The 16,619-nt window shown below is 50.0% G+C and overlaps 1 protein-coding gene across 8 annotated transcripts in view; it reads left to right on the forward strand.

Annotated features, from left to right (window-relative positions):
* The window catches only part of TBC1D22A (TBC1 domain family member 22A), a 584,905-nt gene that overhangs the window by 270,285 nt on the left and 298,001 nt on the right, over nt 1-16,619 (forward strand). For all 8 annotated transcript variants that reach the window (XR_004300946.1, XR_004300945.1, XR_004300943.1 and 5 more), the window contains one exon: nt 8,588-8,683. Coding sequence is in view for 2 of the 8 variants with exons in the window: in XM_032416658.1 (XP_032272549.1) it covers nt 8,588-8,683 (96 nt within the window). In the remaining 6 variants the exon portion in view is untranslated. The remainder of the gene's footprint in view (nt 1-8,587; nt 8,684-16,619) is intronic.

Raw genomic sequence — 16,619 nt, forward strand, 5'->3', positions numbered from 1 at the left:
GCAGGGGCGGGCTGTGGCCAAGGGCGGGCTGTGGCCAGGGGCGGGCTGTAGCCATGGGCAGGGGCGGGCTGTGGCTATGGCCAGGGGCGGGCTGTGGCTATGGCCAGGGGCGGACTGTGGGCAGGGGCAGGGCTGTGGCCAGGGGTGGGCTGTGGCCAGGGGCAGGGCTGTGGCCAGGGGCGGGCTGTGGCCATGGGCAGGGGCAGGCTATGGCCAGGGGCGGGCTGTGGGCAGGGGCAGGCTATGGCCAGGGGCGGGCTGTGGGCAGGGGCGGGCTGTGGCCAAGGGCGGGCTGTGGCTATGGCCAGGGGCGGGCTGTGGGCAGGGGCAGGGCTGTGGCCAGGGGCGGGCTGTGGCCATGGGCAGGGGCGGGCTGTGGCCATGGGCAGGGGTGGGCTGTGGCCAGGGTGGAGCTGTGTGGCTCCTGGTCATTCCTGTCTGGGTGAAGCTTCATTAAAGCGGAAGCTCTTTTGGACGTTATCCTACAGGCAGTGGACCTTTAGAAACCGTACTGTGATAAGATAGGCATCCGCTTAGTTAGAGAGGGCATCCTGCTCACAGTGTGCAGGTGGACTGGAGGGGCCTGAGGACAGACGGCGAGATCGGTGGGGTCGCTGTTACGGACATCTTAGCAGCGTTTCACCAAGTTTGAATTGTTAGTTGGCTTTAGTTCCAACACAGACATTTTAAATGTTAATAGTTAATGTTGATTCAAAGAAAACGAATAGAGCAGAGCCTTTTGTGCTGGTGTCACAGAATATGCCCGAGGATGCCGCTGTAATGTTTAAAACCATAACCATGAAGGAAAGAATACTGTCATTGGCCGGAAATCATGAGAAAATGTAAGTCTAGAGTGATAAGGGGGCGATGTCAAAGCAGGTGCCCACCCAGGGGAATCTGCCGGTTCATTTCTAGAGTCTACACCCGGGTTGGAGTGAGCCACAGGCGGGAGACAAACCCCCGGGAGACTGTTAGAGACTGAGCGGGTGCTGGTGATTGCATTTCTTGGCTTTGGCCGTGGAAGTTAAAGGAAAAGGAAAGAAACCCCTCCCCTCAGAGATGTACCCCCAGTCCTGGATTCATAAGGGTTTGGTGCCCTAATTTACATGACCCAAATCCTAAAACATTTTAAGCTGAAAATTTAGTTGAAAGTAGTCTGGGGATAATAGTGCCCTTAGGTTCAGGTAGACGTAAACACAATTTTTTCCCCCAAAGAAAATCAATTTTTAATGCAAGCTTCGAAGAATTCCGACAGATAAAAGTTCAAGGAACATAAGCTCCAAAAGGGAAACCCCACTACAGGACGAGGAAGCCTGCCACAAAGACCAAGAATCAGCAGAGAAAACACACTTAGAGAGAGACCCGCAAAGACTGCGGATTGTAGGCTTCTCTGAGATGTGCTAGACAGTAAGCTCCCTGAGTTTAAGATAAAGGGAAGGAGCATACTGAATGCAAGCACAAGGGAAGGAGAACCCTCACAATTTTCAAGGCAGGTGCGAGAAAAGAGCCAGGATTCAGATTTACCGGATGCTTTTGTTGCCCAGGAATTGTGATGTGAGAGCTGACTAATGATCTAGAAGGGAGACTCCCAGGAAGTACCTCTCCCAGGGAGTCAGAGCTTCAGTAAAAAGGGGAGTAGAGAAAATACCTCAGCTTTACCCACCCCAAATTCTGAGAAATGAAAGAGAATGTGGAGGGACAAGGATGACATCTTCCAGATTGACAGAAGTGGCCTACTCCGAGGACTCAGGGTGCCCGAGAGATCTCTAGTCAAACAAATAGTATAGGGAAACCTCAAAAGCAGGTGGAGAGAAAAGGTAGGATTCCTGTGAAGGGAGGACAGGCAGACTTAGCATTAAACCGTGGAGGCCGGAAGACGGTGAGTTAACCTCTTTAAAAATAAGAGCCATCCTGGCATCGTGTATCCAGCAAAACTACCTTCCAGGAAAGAGAAGGACTAAAGACATTTTTAGACAAAGAAAAACCAAGAGGTTTACTACCAAGAGACCCTCTCACTGAAGGAGTGGCTAAAGGTTCCATTTCAAGAAGGAGAATGATTTCAGAAGAAAGGTTTAGGTACAAGAAGAAATCAGGAAAAGGTGAAGTTACGAGTAACTCTGCACACTGATGTCTAAAACAGTAAGAATAATATCTGTATTTGTAATGTTAAAAAATCAAGATAGAATTAAAATCGGCCAAGGCCGGTATTAGCATTTCGCCAGGAAACATAAGATCTGTGTATGTCTTTGGTGTGCTTGGAATTAAAATATCCCTCACTTCTGTGTTGTTTGGGAAGGTAACAAAGATCATGATTAGTCTTAGACCCTAAGTTAAATATGCATGTTAACATTTGTAGAGTAACTATTAAAATAATAGAAACAATTCAGTAACTTCCAGAATAGTTGGGGCTAGGGCTTTGGAATAAGGGGGAAAGTAAGTAAGTCCAGTTGTAGACAAGAAAGAAAAATAATAGAAATAGAATAACTATAAATTTAAAAGTAAGAAGATGAAAATTACTCTGAGTGAATCAGGAATCATAGTTAGCAGGAGCTCAACTCCACAGGGACCATGTCTGGAGTTTTGAAAATCCAACATTGTACTAGTTATATGACAAATACAATGACACAGAAAGAGTACAAGTAAAGGATGAAAAAAATACGCCAGGCAAATTATATCCCAACAACTAGCAACAACCAGAAGTTAAAATTTTCAAATTACCGTTTTTATTTTTAAATTTAATTTAGTATTTTTTTACTCAGGTATAATTAACAGAGTGTTATATTAGTTTCAGGTATACAGTATGTTTCCACAGTTCTATACATTTCTCAGTGCTCAGCACGATAAGCGTGTGCTTCATCCCCTTTACTTCACCCATCCTCCCGCCCACCACCCTTCTGGCAACCTCTAGTTCTCTATATTTGAAGTTTGTTTTTTTCTTTTCTTTCTTTCTTTCTTTGTTTTGTTTTTAGATTCCACACAAGTGAAATCATATGGTGTCTTTCTCTGACTTACTTCACTTGGCTTATGCCCTCTAGATCCATCCATGTTGTGCACATGGCAAGATCTCATTCTTTTCCATTCTGTATATACACCACATCTTTATCTGTTCACCTATTGATGGACACTTGGGCTGCTTCCATATCTTGGTTATTGTAAACAATGCTGCAGTAAAAATAAGGGTGCATGTATCTTTTTGAACTAGTTTCTGTTTTCTTTGTGTAGTGGATTACCGGATCATATGGTAAGTCTGTTTTTACTTTTTGAGGAACCTCCATACTGTTTTCCACAGTGGCTGCACCAATTTGCATTCCCCTCAACAGTGCATGAGGGTTCCTTTTTCTCCACATCTTTGTCAACACTTGCTATTCCCGTGTTTTTGATTTAGCCATTTTGACAGGTGTGAGGTGATATCTCATTGTTCTTTGGGTTTGCATTTCCCTGATGGTGAGTGATGTTGAGCATCTTTTCATGTCTCTGTTAGCCATCTGGATGTCTTCTTTGGAGAAATGTCTATTCAGTTCCTCTGACCATTTTTAATTGGATTATTTGTGTTTTTGGTGTTGAGTTGTGTAGGTTCTTTATATATTTTGGATATTAACCTCTTATCATATATGTCATTTGCAAATATCTTCTCCCATTCTGTGGGCTGCCTTTTTGTTTTGTTGATGGTTTCCTTTGCTGTGCAGAAGCTTTTTATTTTGGTGTAGTCTTCAATAGTTTAATTTTGCTTTTGTTTCCCTTGCCAGAGGAGACATGTCCAGAAAAACGTTTTTATGGCTGATGTCAAAAAGATTACTGCGTATGTTTTTTTCAAGGAATTTTATGGTTTCAGGTCTCACATTTAGGTCTCTAATCGACTTTAAGTTTATTTTTGTTCAAAACACTATTTTTGATAGTGTCAAATAATATAAGCTGCTTTGGGAAAATCTAACAAAAGATACAACAGACATGTACCCTGAAAACTATAAAACATTGTTACGAATAATTAAAGAAGAGCTAAGTCAGTGGTGAGCTATACCATGTTCATGAGTCAGGACACTCAATGTTGTTAAGATACAATTCCCCCAAATTAATCTATACATTCAGTGCAACTCCAGTAAAATCCTAGCAAGCTTTTGGAAAAATTGACAAACTGGCTCTAAAATTTTTTATGGAAGTGCAAAACACTTAGAATGGACAAATCATCTTTGATAAAGAAGAACAAAAATAGAGGACTAACACTACCTGATTATTAACTCAGCAGAGAAAGGATAGTCTTTTCAACAAATTACTGGAACAGTTAGGTATCCATGTGCTTAAAAGGGAACTTCAATCCCTACCCTATAATATATACAAAATGTATAACATTTTCTTATAACATTTTTTTTTTTTTTTTATAACTCAAAATGTATTGCAGAACTAAATGTAAAGCTTAAAACTATTTTAGAAGAAAACCTTTATGCCCTTAGGTTAGGCAAAAATTTCTTAGAAATGACACCAAAAGCAGGATCCGTAGAAGAGCAAAGTAATAGATTGAACTTCATCAAACTTTAAAATTCATGCTCTTCAAGAGTCACTCTCAAGAGGATAAAAGACAAGTTATAGACAGAAGTGTTTGTAAAGCACATAGCTGATCAAAGACTTTAAGTATTTAGAGTACGTAGAAAGTCACTCATATCTCAACAATAAGAAACAACTCAGGGAAAAAAACTGAACGGACACTCCACCAAGAATGTCAAATAAGTACATTCAAGATCTTCAAAATCATTAGTCATTAGAGAAATGTAAATATGTAAATTAACGCCATAATGAGATCCTACCACTTGCCTATGAGTGGGGCTAATATTAAAAATACTGAGTATTTTGTATATTGGCAATGGGGTGACAGAACTGGGACTCCATCTGCTGCTGGTGGGAATGTCAAGTGGTGCAGCCACTTTGCAGATAGTTTGGCAGGGTCTCCAAAGTTAAAATACTGCTACCGTGGGATCCAGCTATTCTCCTCCTTGGCATCTACTGAAGCAAAGTGAAGGCATATATCCATACAAAGACTTGTCCACAGACATTGACAGCAGCTGAGTGTGTCCTGGCCCCACGCTGGAAACCACTCAGTGTCTATCAACAGGCAAACAGCTCTGGTGAACAAGCTCTCGCAGGTATTAATGACATATTACTGAGCAGTCACAGGCAATGGACATGCAGCGACATGGCTGAGTCTCACAGTAATAGTGCTGAGTCAAGGTAGCTGGATGAAAGCACATGCCACATGGTTTTCTCTGTACAGAAGTATAGGAAGTGTGAACTCGTGTAGTGACAAAAGTAGATCAGTCGTTATTGCCTGGAGACTGAGGGGTTGGGGGGAGAGCGTATAGAAGGGTATAAGGAAACCTGTGGGTGATGGATAGGTTCATTCTCTTGATTGTGATGGTGGTTTCACAAGTGTAGACATATATCAAAACCTATGCAATTATATACTTTCAATATGCAAATTTATTGTATGTCAGTTATATCTCAAAAAGAGCTGCTTAAAATAAGAGGCCAACAAAAGTTGATAAGTAGTTATGGTCATATCACACCCCCGCCCCCCTCCCAGAAGACTTTAAGGCAAAAGCATTGCTTGACATAGAGGAGATCATGTATAATAATAATATTCAGTACACCAGGAAGATAAAATAATTTAAAACTTGTATACATCTAATAACATATAGTTTCCAAATATATAAAACAAAGATTGGCAGAACTGTAAAGAGAAATCAGATCCACTGTTGTAATAGGATTTTTAACACACTTCTGTTATTGATAGCTCACAAAGTGACAAAGTCAATAGGATTTATAAGAGATCTGAGCAAGACTATCGATTAAATTTACCTGATAGACACATATAGGATATTGTATCCAAGGAATCCAGAATATATACTCTTTTAACACACACCTGGTGACAATAGCTGGCGTTTACATACTATTTACTATGCTCCAGGCATTATCCTAAGTACTTCATGTTGTTTAATTTACTTAGTCTTCCTAATATTTCACAGATGAGGAAGCTGAGGCACAGGGAGGCCAGATACTTTGTCTTGATCACATAGCTAATAAGTGGCAGAACCAGGGCTCAAACCAGGCACTCTGGCTCCAGGTGTGTTTTTGATCTGTAACTGTGCGGCCTTATGGGGCTTTTGTGGAAGCTAATTGTCTTCCACTCCAAAAACCAAATGCAAACAACAAAAGAATGAGCATCATGTAAATCACATTCTCTTTTTAAAGATTTATTTATTTGAGAGAGAGAGAGAGCTAGTGAGTGAGTGCACGGGGGTGGGGTGGGGTGGGGAGGAGCAGAGGGAGAGAGAGAATGAATCTTAAGCAGACTCAGGCTCCATCCCATGACCCTGAGATCACGACCTGAGCTGAAACCAAGAGTCAGATGCTTAACCAGTTATGCCGCCCAGGCGCCCCTAGATCACATTCTCTTGTAACACAGTTGAGTTACCAGTCAATAACCAAAGAAAGCTCAAAAGTTAAAACAAAATAAAAAAATGAACCATTTATGTTCATAGACTTTAAAAAACATGCTAATAAGTAAGCTATGGTTCAAACAAGTAAATCATAACATAAGGCAGAAAATTCTTAGAACTTAAGGATAGTAAAGATACTGTTCAGCTGTGGAACGCATCAGAAGTGGGTCTCACAGAATAAAGTTCATTGCCTCAAAAGCTTGCTTGTGTCGGAAATGAAGAAGAACCAAATATTAACGAGCTAATCATCATCCATCTTACGTTAGAGAAAGGACCGGATGATTTAAACATAATTTGAAGCCGCCCTGCATTTGTGTATATTAGACAGTACCCACAGCAAAGAAGGGCAAGTCGGTGGTGGGAAGGCCGTGGTGAGGGTAAGAGCAGAGGTGGAGGGAGTATAGAAGATTGGCAGATGGAACACGGACCCAGAAGTTGGTTCTTGGAGAACACCGACAAAATTAAGACTTTGAGCACCGTTGGGGACGATGATGAGGAAAGGCATATGTAAATGTGGTACTAAGAATTTCCAGTAGGATCCGGCTACACGTGCAGCAGGGATTTCAAGGAAAATGGGATATTATGAACAAATTTGAAAAATTAGATGACAAATTCTTAGAGAAAGAAAATTTTTCAAAAATTTTGAAGGAGTCTGAGGAGTTAGAACTTGAATCAGGAATCCACATCTTTCCACAAGGAAAACATCAGGCCTGGTCTGTTTTCTAGGGCATGCCTAGCAAGCATGCCAAGGGGAGATGTCCCAGTCCTGTGTGGACTCTGAGCATGGAAACAGGTAGAAAAAGGCAGGCACAGTCTTCATGCTTAAACTGCACAGGGGCAGTTCAAGAAAGGATAACGGGAGGCCAGTCTCAGCGTGGACATGGAAATCCTCTAAATGAAACATTAGCGAATGGGGCCTAGCTGTGACGAAAAAATGTAATATGTTGTGGCCAGATTGAGTTTCTCCGGGAATGCACGGTTAGCACGACGTTAAGGAACTGAGTATGCTGATGTCACTCATCACATGAACAGATGAAAGGGAAACGATCTTACCACCTTCACTGATGCAGGGAGAGTATCTGATGAAGTAAGAACTCCAGTGAGTCAGGGCGAGTGTCCTAACCTGCTCTGTGTTACTGTCTACCCGAAAGACTTTGGGCAAAGCCGACTTCGTTATCGGGGCTGAAGCGTGCAGAGCGGCGGTCCCTGCTAGGTGAGGGTGTGTAGGGTAGGGATGCGCCTACCCCGTCAGCAGCTCTGGGCAGCGCGGTGAAGTGGGACTCCGGGCTCCAGTGTCTCTCCTTCCCTCCTCCCTAGCACTGTGCCGTCAGCCCTCCTGCCTGCCAGGGACCTCAGCGCGGCCACATCCCCTGCTCTGCCTTCTTTTATGATTTACTTGTTTGAACCATAGCTTACTTCTTAGCATGCTTTTTTAAAAATCTAGAAACATGTGTGGTTCATTTTGATTTTGTTTTGTCTTTTGAGCTTTCTTTGGTTACTGATTTGTAACTCCATTGTGTTTTAAGAGAATGGGAAGAGCTGAGTTTTGAGAACCCTGGTTTCAGAAGTTGGGGCTACATGCCTGAACTAAGGCCAGGCACGGGAGGAGGGGGCGCCCCTGAAGAGAGGGCAAGCTGAACCCATGGTGGGAAGGGAGCCTTGGCCTGGTGAGGAGCCTGTGGGGTAGGGGCATGTGCGCGGAGCCTCCTCCCTACCCCACCGATTCCAGCTGGCTTCGTTTCCCTGGGGGCGCCCTCGGGGGAGCGAGGACCGCAGTTCAGCCCCTGCCAGTGACCCGGCCCCTGTGGGCAGGTGTCCTCCCTGGTTTGTGGCACAGGATGCCTTCTCATGGTCTGCCTTCTGTTATTGCTGGCTGTCATCCGTGCAGGAGAGGCAGATGAACAAGCTGCTCACCTCCTCTTCATCAGAAGCCTGTATTGGTGCGAAGGAGATGAGAAAAAGTAAAAGCGAGCAAGTCATGCACGCTTTGCGCTGTCTGAGAGCTCCTGGGGGCTCTGCCTGGTGGGGGGGTAAGCTGGCCGCCGGGTGGCCACGTGGTCGTGTGGGCGCACTCACGTCCCCTGTGTTCTCTCTTGCAGTCTGAACCTGACGGCTTCTCTCATTTCCACCTGTACGTCTGCGCTGCTTTTCTGGTGAGATGGAGGAAGGAAATTCTAGAAGAGCGGGATTTCCAGGTAAGTAAATACCTTCTCAAAAGGCCCTGCGCTTGATTTTCTCCTGGGGGAGGTTCATGACACTGTCGTTCCCGGGGCTGTCTGTGCTGGAGCTGCGAGCCTGACCTCTTGCTGTTGGCGAGCTCGGCCGACCCAGGAAAGTGGGCTGGCCGCGTTCCCCCGGAGCCAGAAATTCAGCCCTTTCCCGGACTTCCGGGGTGCTTCCTGAGCCTGTGTGTGTCCTCCACAGCGTGGCCCCAGGGGGTGGCTCGGGGCTGCGATGCATTAGGGGAGGTGCTGATCTGTGAGCAGACGGCTTGGGCGGCTAGCCGCTTGGCAGCTGTGTGACTTGGACATGTTGCTTGGCCTCTCTGGGCAGTTTCCTCAGCGACTTGGTGGAGAGCCACACTGGCTCCCACTCAGCTCTTTGCTCGACTAGGGGCTCCGTGGGTGCTGAGTCCCCAGCCTGTCCCCACCCCCAAGTGTGCCTCCATGTGGTGGCCTGAGTACCATGGGGGTGTTGACCCCTTCACAGGGTGCTATCCACTGGGACCCCAGGTGCCCGAGTCCTTCTGCCTGGTGACCTGGGAAGGTGGGGCCCCTCAGGTACACGGAAGAGGACACCATCGGTGGGGACCAGGGACCGGGCTCTGCCCCACCTGGCTGGGGACAGTCTGGCCACTTCACTTCCTCGAGCCCCTTGGCTTTTAGGTCAGGGACAAACTAGTAGGCCCTATGTCCGGGGTCACGGTGTGGTGGCTCTGGGCAGTCTGTTTGGCCTTGTGGCACTCTGGCTCCTTGTGGGAGGTTTGGGAGAACAGTGCTGGCTGAGCCGGACCCTGGCCCGTGGAGAGCCTGGGTGTTTCTCTGAGGGAGATGGGCGCAGCTTCCCCGGGGCACAGCGGCCAGCCGTGGTGTGACCCTGGTCAGCACACACCCCTGGGCTTGGGCTGACTCCCCGAGCGCCTCCTGGAGACAGATGATACCGGGGGACCACGGCTCTCCAGGCTGACCACGTGTGGGATTCTCATTGCCTCCCTCCTGGCGCTCTGCCTGCTGGGGGGAGGTGAGACAGAACTCAGGGCGATAGGAGTTCATGACCGTGGGGTGCTGTGCGTGAGAATGTGCTAAGGTGGGAGGCTCGTCATCGCCCCAGAAATCACTCTTGAGCCCTGACCCTGGGCAGCCCTGAGCCATGTGTGCCTGGGAAATGTCCCTCGCCCACTGGCCCTTGAGTTCTGGTTGGGGAGAGAGACTCATAACAGATGAGTGACCTTACATAAGGGGCTTTGCCACTCTGTCCCCCATTTCCTCCCCTGCTCCCCAAATAGGGACAGTGCCACCAGGATCCCCTTCCCACAGGATGGCTCACGTCGTGGGGAGTGTGCTTGTAGCTTGTGTTCATTAGTATGAAGTGCCAGGACGGGGCTGACGCGGGGCTATGACCCCACTGGGCTGGAGGACGGCAGGTGGGAGCAGCCCTCTACGCGAGGGACCTGAGCGTCAAGGTCCGGGGAAGGTGCCGGCCAGGAGGTCGGTGCTGGGCTGGCCCCGGCCCCTCCTCACCCCGGGCCCGTTGGGGCCTCCCGTCTGACGCTCCTCACAGAAGAGCCCCCGTGAGGGGGCAGCTTGGGGCTCTGCCACGTGGCAGGTGACCCGGGTGGCGGCGTTCCTGGGGGCTTGGAAGATGTGTTGCCAAGTCCCACGGTTCATTTGCCCGCCATGTTTTACCACCATTTCTAGGAGCCCCGCGTGTTGCTGTTTGGCTGCAGACCTTCCCCGGTGCTAATGAGAGGGTTTGCCCGGGCAGTGGCCAAAAGCGGCTTGCCGGCCTCTCAGAGTCCTGTGCATGAGCTTGAGATTCACGGGGCCAGGAGACCAGCAGAGCCCGTGCAGAGTGTGGGGGGCAGGGGAGGACCCAGGGCTTCAGCGTCACGGGGGTTGACCGAGTGCGTGGTACAAACACGGCAGTGAGTTGTGGAGGACTGAACTAAATGGGAGAGGAAATAGGAAAACAGGAATTAAATAAAGAACCTTTGGAGTCCTGGTGAGCGTGGGGGAATCGTGTTTGTAATCGTGACATTTTAGGACAATGAGTGCACCCAGGGAGGACAGCCTGAGTGACTGAGACCAAGAACCCAAGTCTCCAGCAAGAGAATGTTGCTGGGAAGAGCCTTTAAAAGCCCCCATTCTCACTCTGTGCAGACCTGTGATGTGCCCCTTGGGAAATAGTGTTGCTTTAAGTCCTTCCCGAGGAGAAAGGCTTCCCAGGAGCAAGGAGACTCCCCTGGTGTCCACCAGGCCCCCTGCTGCAGGTACCGGGTAAGAGGTGATGCGCTCTGCCCCCTGGGTTCAGTTCCCCTGAACTTGGGCAGGCAGTGCACCTTGGCTTCGGAGGCTCGCCCAGGCCGGTGGTCTGGTTGTGTGTGGTTCCGTGAACATCGCCGAGGGCCTGCTGGGTCCTCTGGGTGGAGGGAGGCACCTTCTGGAGTGGGCGTTCGCTCCTGCCCTGAGCCTTAGTGCCCAGAAGCTTTGTACTTTAACTTGAGGATCGGCTGTCCCGGCCAGAGCTCGCCCCACCCTTCCTGCAGATGACTCAGTTTCCCAGCCCTCCTGCGGGCACCAGAGTGCACCCCTTCCACACACTGCCTGCTCCCATCTCCTCCGGCCGCTGAGGTCTGAGCCTCTGTGCCGACAGCCTGGGTTCTGCCCTCCCTTTGCCTTGTTCTAACGAGCTTTTGTAGGGTCTTTGGGTGGAAGGACCTCCCTTGTGCTCAAAGTCTTTTGTCCCCTGGGGGTGCATCCAGCAGGCTCCGCCTCTTCCTGGGCCTCTGGGGGGGTTGTTTCCCGGCAAGAGAGCTCACAGCAAGAGAGGGTGAGGGACTCGCTGTGCTGTGAGCGGCTGAGGCCCTCTCCACCCCTCTTCAGGCACATGTGGCCGAATAAGCCATCCAAGGGCTGCCTCCAGCGTGTCCGGCGGCGTGCGAACCTGGCATGGCTCCTACTTCCGGGGCTCCAGCCCTGTTCCAGAACTGCAGGCTTTCCGCGAGGCATTGTGCTCCCTCTGAGCGTGCTCCTTCTCTCCGATGGGAGATGTGGTCAGGCTTCGGGTGTTGGCTTTGCTGGCATCTCTGGCTGGTTTGTAAGTTCAAGCATTACAAAATAGCTGCAAGTGAGCCACTCTAGAAAATCCTGTCACTTTATCCCCTGAAGTCTAAGCTGCTTCATTTGGCATCCCATGGTCGTGGGGGTCCGAGTGCAGCCCCGTGTGGCCCCGTGCTGCCCCCGCCCCGCTGGTGCTCCTTCACAGCCAGCCTTCCCTGCCTCCACGGCCCGGTGTGCCCCCCACCCTGGTGCCCACCCTGGTGCTTGTTGGAGCACCCAGCGGGCTCTTCCTGTCCTGCTGGCCTCCTGGGACTGTGGCCCAGAGGCAGCGTGGACACAGAGGTGCTCTGTGAGACTGGGAAATTCTCCCCACGGAGGAATCGGCATCTTTGTTTTGATTTTGAGGAGAGTGAGTCCCTTAGACACACAGAGAAGGTGGCGGTGTGCAGTTTTTCAGAGGAAGGAGAGTAAATGATTGTGAACAGAGTGTGGAATTTGCAGTGGAAGCATGGGCTTTCCGTGGGGTCCTCAGGAGCGTAGAGGTCAGGAAATACTTCCAGGACGTGAATCCACTGGCTCATCTCTTGGTGGATGGAGAGCCTCGTTAGTGGAAACGGGGCCTGTGAGCACAGGGCAGGACCCGGTGGGGCGGCCGTCGTCTGCACCCCATTCACGCGCAGAGACGAGCTCCATGTGAGCGGGCGCCTGGCTCTGTGCCCCACGTCGTGGGGAGAGCTCCCGCTGCTTCGTAGGTGGCATGAGAAGGCCCTCGGGGAGCTGGCCTGCCGTGCTTGGCCCAGGCGCCTGGCCCTTTGGCTCCTGTGGATGGCGGGTGGCCACTCCGTGGGAGCAGGAGGGACCAGGTGCGGGCAGCACCTGTCGGCAGGGCCTGTGTCTGCTCTGATGTTCCTGGTGGGCCAGCGCGGCCCTCAGAGCCCTCCCTCTGGGCCAGGCCCTGTGCCATCTGTCTCCAGACTCTGTCCCCCCCACCCCACGTGTGTGGCCCGGCTGCGGTGACAGACGAGTAGAGGGGCTGCTTGCAGCTCAGTGCAGGGCCTGGGATGGGGCCGTGGGGCCAGAGCGGGGGCCTGTAGCAGAGGCATAGAGCAGGGCAGGGCACCCAGGAGAGGGGCCCGTGCTGGACAAGCTGCTCTGCAACGGGGAGTAAGTCAGCGAGGCTGGTGCTGAGCGTGCAGGGGGGCCGGGGTGGGGGCCGGGGCGGGGCGGCAGTCAGGAGACAGCCTGAGAAAGACAGAGCCAGGGAGGCCTCCTGGCCTTCCCTAACTCCTAACACGGTGTCCCAAGGGCCAAGGACGTGGGGAAGAGGACTGGGACGCAGCAGCAGAATGGCTTTGGGGCAGGGAGCCCTGAGGGAGAGGTGGGGGGCGCAGCTCAGGGGACGGCAGCCAGGACCTAGGGGCCTTAGGACATGCAGGGGAAGGGGCGGCCGCGGGCAGGTGGCACAGACAGGAAGGAAACAAGGCTGGCAGGATTCCCGTCAGGTCATGAGGAGGAAAGTTAGAGCAGACAGGATGATGTCATAGGTGGTCCTAGCGGCACCTCTGCACTGAATCGTGGGCAGAAACTTCTGGGAGCTTGGACACAGTGCTCCTTCACCGAGGTCTTGATTTGTGTGCTCTTCTGTCTGTTAGACTTGAATTTAGAACTTTATAAAACAGACTCAAATGAAGCAAGCGTAGGAGGAGACGCGGTGGATGAAGGTGAGGTCGTTGTGAATCTAGATGCAGAAACCACGGCTGGCCTGAGAGCTTTGGGTGGTTTTAGCTGTATGAACCACCACTGCGTCTTCCAAGTTTCTGTGGAACATTTACAAAGTAAATTATCTGACCTAAGCCATAAATGTTGTCAAAGTCTGAAAAGCTGGAATAATACAGCCTATATTCACTGAGCATAATCCTTTACAGTGAGATACCAACAAAGTTAAAACTGAATAATTAGGCATTTAGATATTAAGGAGCCTGCTCAAGAAGAAAGTGATCCTGTAAATATAGAATGGTTTTTAAGAACACATGAGATGTGGGGCACCTGGGTGGCTCAGTCGGCTGGCGTCCGACTCTTGGTTTCGGCTCAGGTTGTGATCTCAGGGTCGTGAGATTGAGCCACACGTTGGGCTCTGTTCTCAGCGTGGAGTCTGCTTGAGATTCTCTCTCCCTCTCCCTCTGCCCCTCCCCCTGCTTGTCCTCACTCGCTCGCTCTTTCAAATAATAAATAATATACTAAATCAATAAAAAAAACAAAACAAAACACATGGGAAGTGACCCGTGTTGGGCTTGAACACAGATTCTCAGCCAACATATTTTTATTATGTAAAAACATTAAAAAAATACTAACCCTTTAACTCAAGAAGTTAGATAGGGAAAAATAAAGTCAACATACGATAAAGGTGGTAAAGGAATTAGTGAACATAAACGAAGGGGTCATAAAATGGAGTTCGTGAGTAGAATTAAGAACTTCTCACTTAGAAGGCATTTACAAATATCAGTAAAGCAGGCTGGCCTTCCTGTGGACCTAGATACGCGGGTGGAAACCTCCATCCTCCTGCATTTTGGGGAGGGAGAATGCAGAGATTTAGGGAGAATATAAAATGCCAGAATTGCCACAAGATAAAGTAAAAAAAACAGCCCTCAAATGGATCCATAATTTTGGGGTAAGTTCCAACATTTTCAAAAGTGTTACCTTTAAATATGGTTCTGAGGTCAGAAACTGTCTTTCCATTGAGTTCTCTCAAACTTTCTAAGAACCTGTCTCGCCGTGTGACCTCGGACTTAGAGAAATGGGGAGCTTGCCTGTGTTCTCAGAGCTGCACGCCCAGGCACTTCCTTCACATCGGCCTGCCTCACTCTGAACTCTCACTGACCTGCGTCTGTTCTCCGTGTGTCTGTCTGTGTGCGGAGCTGACCGTGTGAAATGCCGTGCCGTCAGGCCAGTCTCGGCCCTGCTCACCAGGCTCACTTGGCCCTGGCCCAGCACCTGACCCGGGAAGGCACGAACGTAAACATGGGTTGAGTAAAGGAATTTTTTATTTATTAATATGAAAGACAGCACCTATAAAAGTGAAATTAGAATCTAGTTTCACTTGTGGTAGAAATACCAAAATCCTTGATAAAGTACCAGCAGATTTAGCCCATTAATATATTAAATAAAAATATTCCATAAAAAATTCTTTCCCAGGAATTCTGAACTGGTTTACTCTTGACAAATCTCTTTGTGTCAGGACCCCACTCGTGCAGGGCTTCCTTAGAAGGGCTCACGAGCCTCAGCATATGGTCCTACTCATGACTAAGATCTGTCACCACCACACGGCACAGATGTGCTGCTGGGCCCGTGGGGGGAAGGTGCCCAGGAGGAGGGTAGGGGAGCCGGGTGCAGGCTCCTCGTGCCCCCCCCCACGGGAGCCACGCGGAGCGGTGCCTCGTCTCAGCCCAGGGAAGCCCGGTAGACACCCAGAGCCCAAGGTTTTTTACTGGGGGCAGGTCACCAAGATTGCAGATCCCAGAGGGAAAGCCGGTGTTTACCATGAACGCTGTACCAGCAGTGTCTGTGGGCTGGCACGGAGCCCCGGCTTTGCCACGGAGGGGTCCTCTCAAGAGCATGTTCTAGATGCCAGCCAAGGGTCAGCCCTGCGACCAGGCCCCTTGAGAACCAGGTCTGCCATGCTAGCTCTTCCTGCTCACTGCTGAGGGGACGTCCTAGCACCCAGCCGAGGCGTTAAGTCACGTGATCTCTTAAGAAATATAGTAGTTTTTCCTGCATTTAATAGCAACTCTACCCTTACTAGCATAGAAATAAAAGAATCCTTATCTCAATATGCTGAAGACTATCTGTAGTCAGCAGCCAGCAGGGGACACTGGGGACAGTCCCCTCTGCGCCCACAGCACGCATCTGCCTCGGCGGTACGATAGATGCGTGTTCAGCAAAGGCTCCCTGCTCCTGCCCGTGCAGTGCGCGCGTACATACACACGTGCCAGGGACATTAAAAACAGGTTTTCTAGATGCGTGGACTCTCAGGGAGTGTGCTCGCACTGTGCTGGTGTTTGCTGTGAAGGCCTGCTGCCTCCTGCTGGGGGAGGCTCAGAGCCTGGCACCGAGTGGAGGAGAAGGTGTCTGAGCAGGTGGGGGTGACTCAGAAACCCTTGTCTAAGTGCGGACCCCTAAGCCCAAGCATGTGAACCAGGACAGACAGACAGAGAGACCGGCTCTCAGTGGAGCGGAAGCACCTCACACTAAGCTGTTCGTTTACAGCAGCCAGAGCCCCAGGTGCCTAACCCGAGAAAGTGCCAGCTGTCTCTAGGGGGACACGTTGTAAACACAACCTCGCAACTGTAAACGTCTGTCCGTCTGAAACACCATCCACAAAGTTAAACGGCAGGTGGAACACAGGGAAGAACTCACAGATGGGATCCGATGTAGTCCACGTTTGTAACATGCAGACAGCTCACGCGAGCTGCTGCGGGAGAGCGATCAGCAGTCAGTCCACAGAGGAATTTACGCAGCTGCCTGGTGAGGGCGCGTGTATCTCCCAGTCGTTCATGAAGAACTGAAAAGTGAGACGGAGGCCACCTGCGAAATTAGCGACGCTCTTTACAGTGCACTTCTTTAACACCGAAGAAGCCGGCGTGAGCAGGCATGGTCCTTCCTTCCTGCAGGGGTGAGAGCTGTTAGCAATTTACATCCGCAGCCTTGCCCGGACCCAGTAGTTCCCCTTGTTCAAATTTTGTGAAAACAAACCGTCTACACCCTGAGCATCTAGTGTTAGGAGGACAGTTCTCTAGGTTATAGTACTTGCTGGTTAGAATATTCCACAACTGCCCCAAATCCTGTCTTCAAAGAC

Source organism: Phoca vitulina, unplaced genomic scaffold, assembly GCF_004348235.1.
Source record: "Phoca vitulina isolate PV1807 unplaced genomic scaffold, GSC_HSeal_1.0 scaffold19, whole genome shotgun sequence".
In the NCBI taxonomy this organism is placed as follows: domain Eukaryota; kingdom Metazoa; phylum Chordata; class Mammalia; order Carnivora; family Phocidae; genus Phoca; species Phoca vitulina.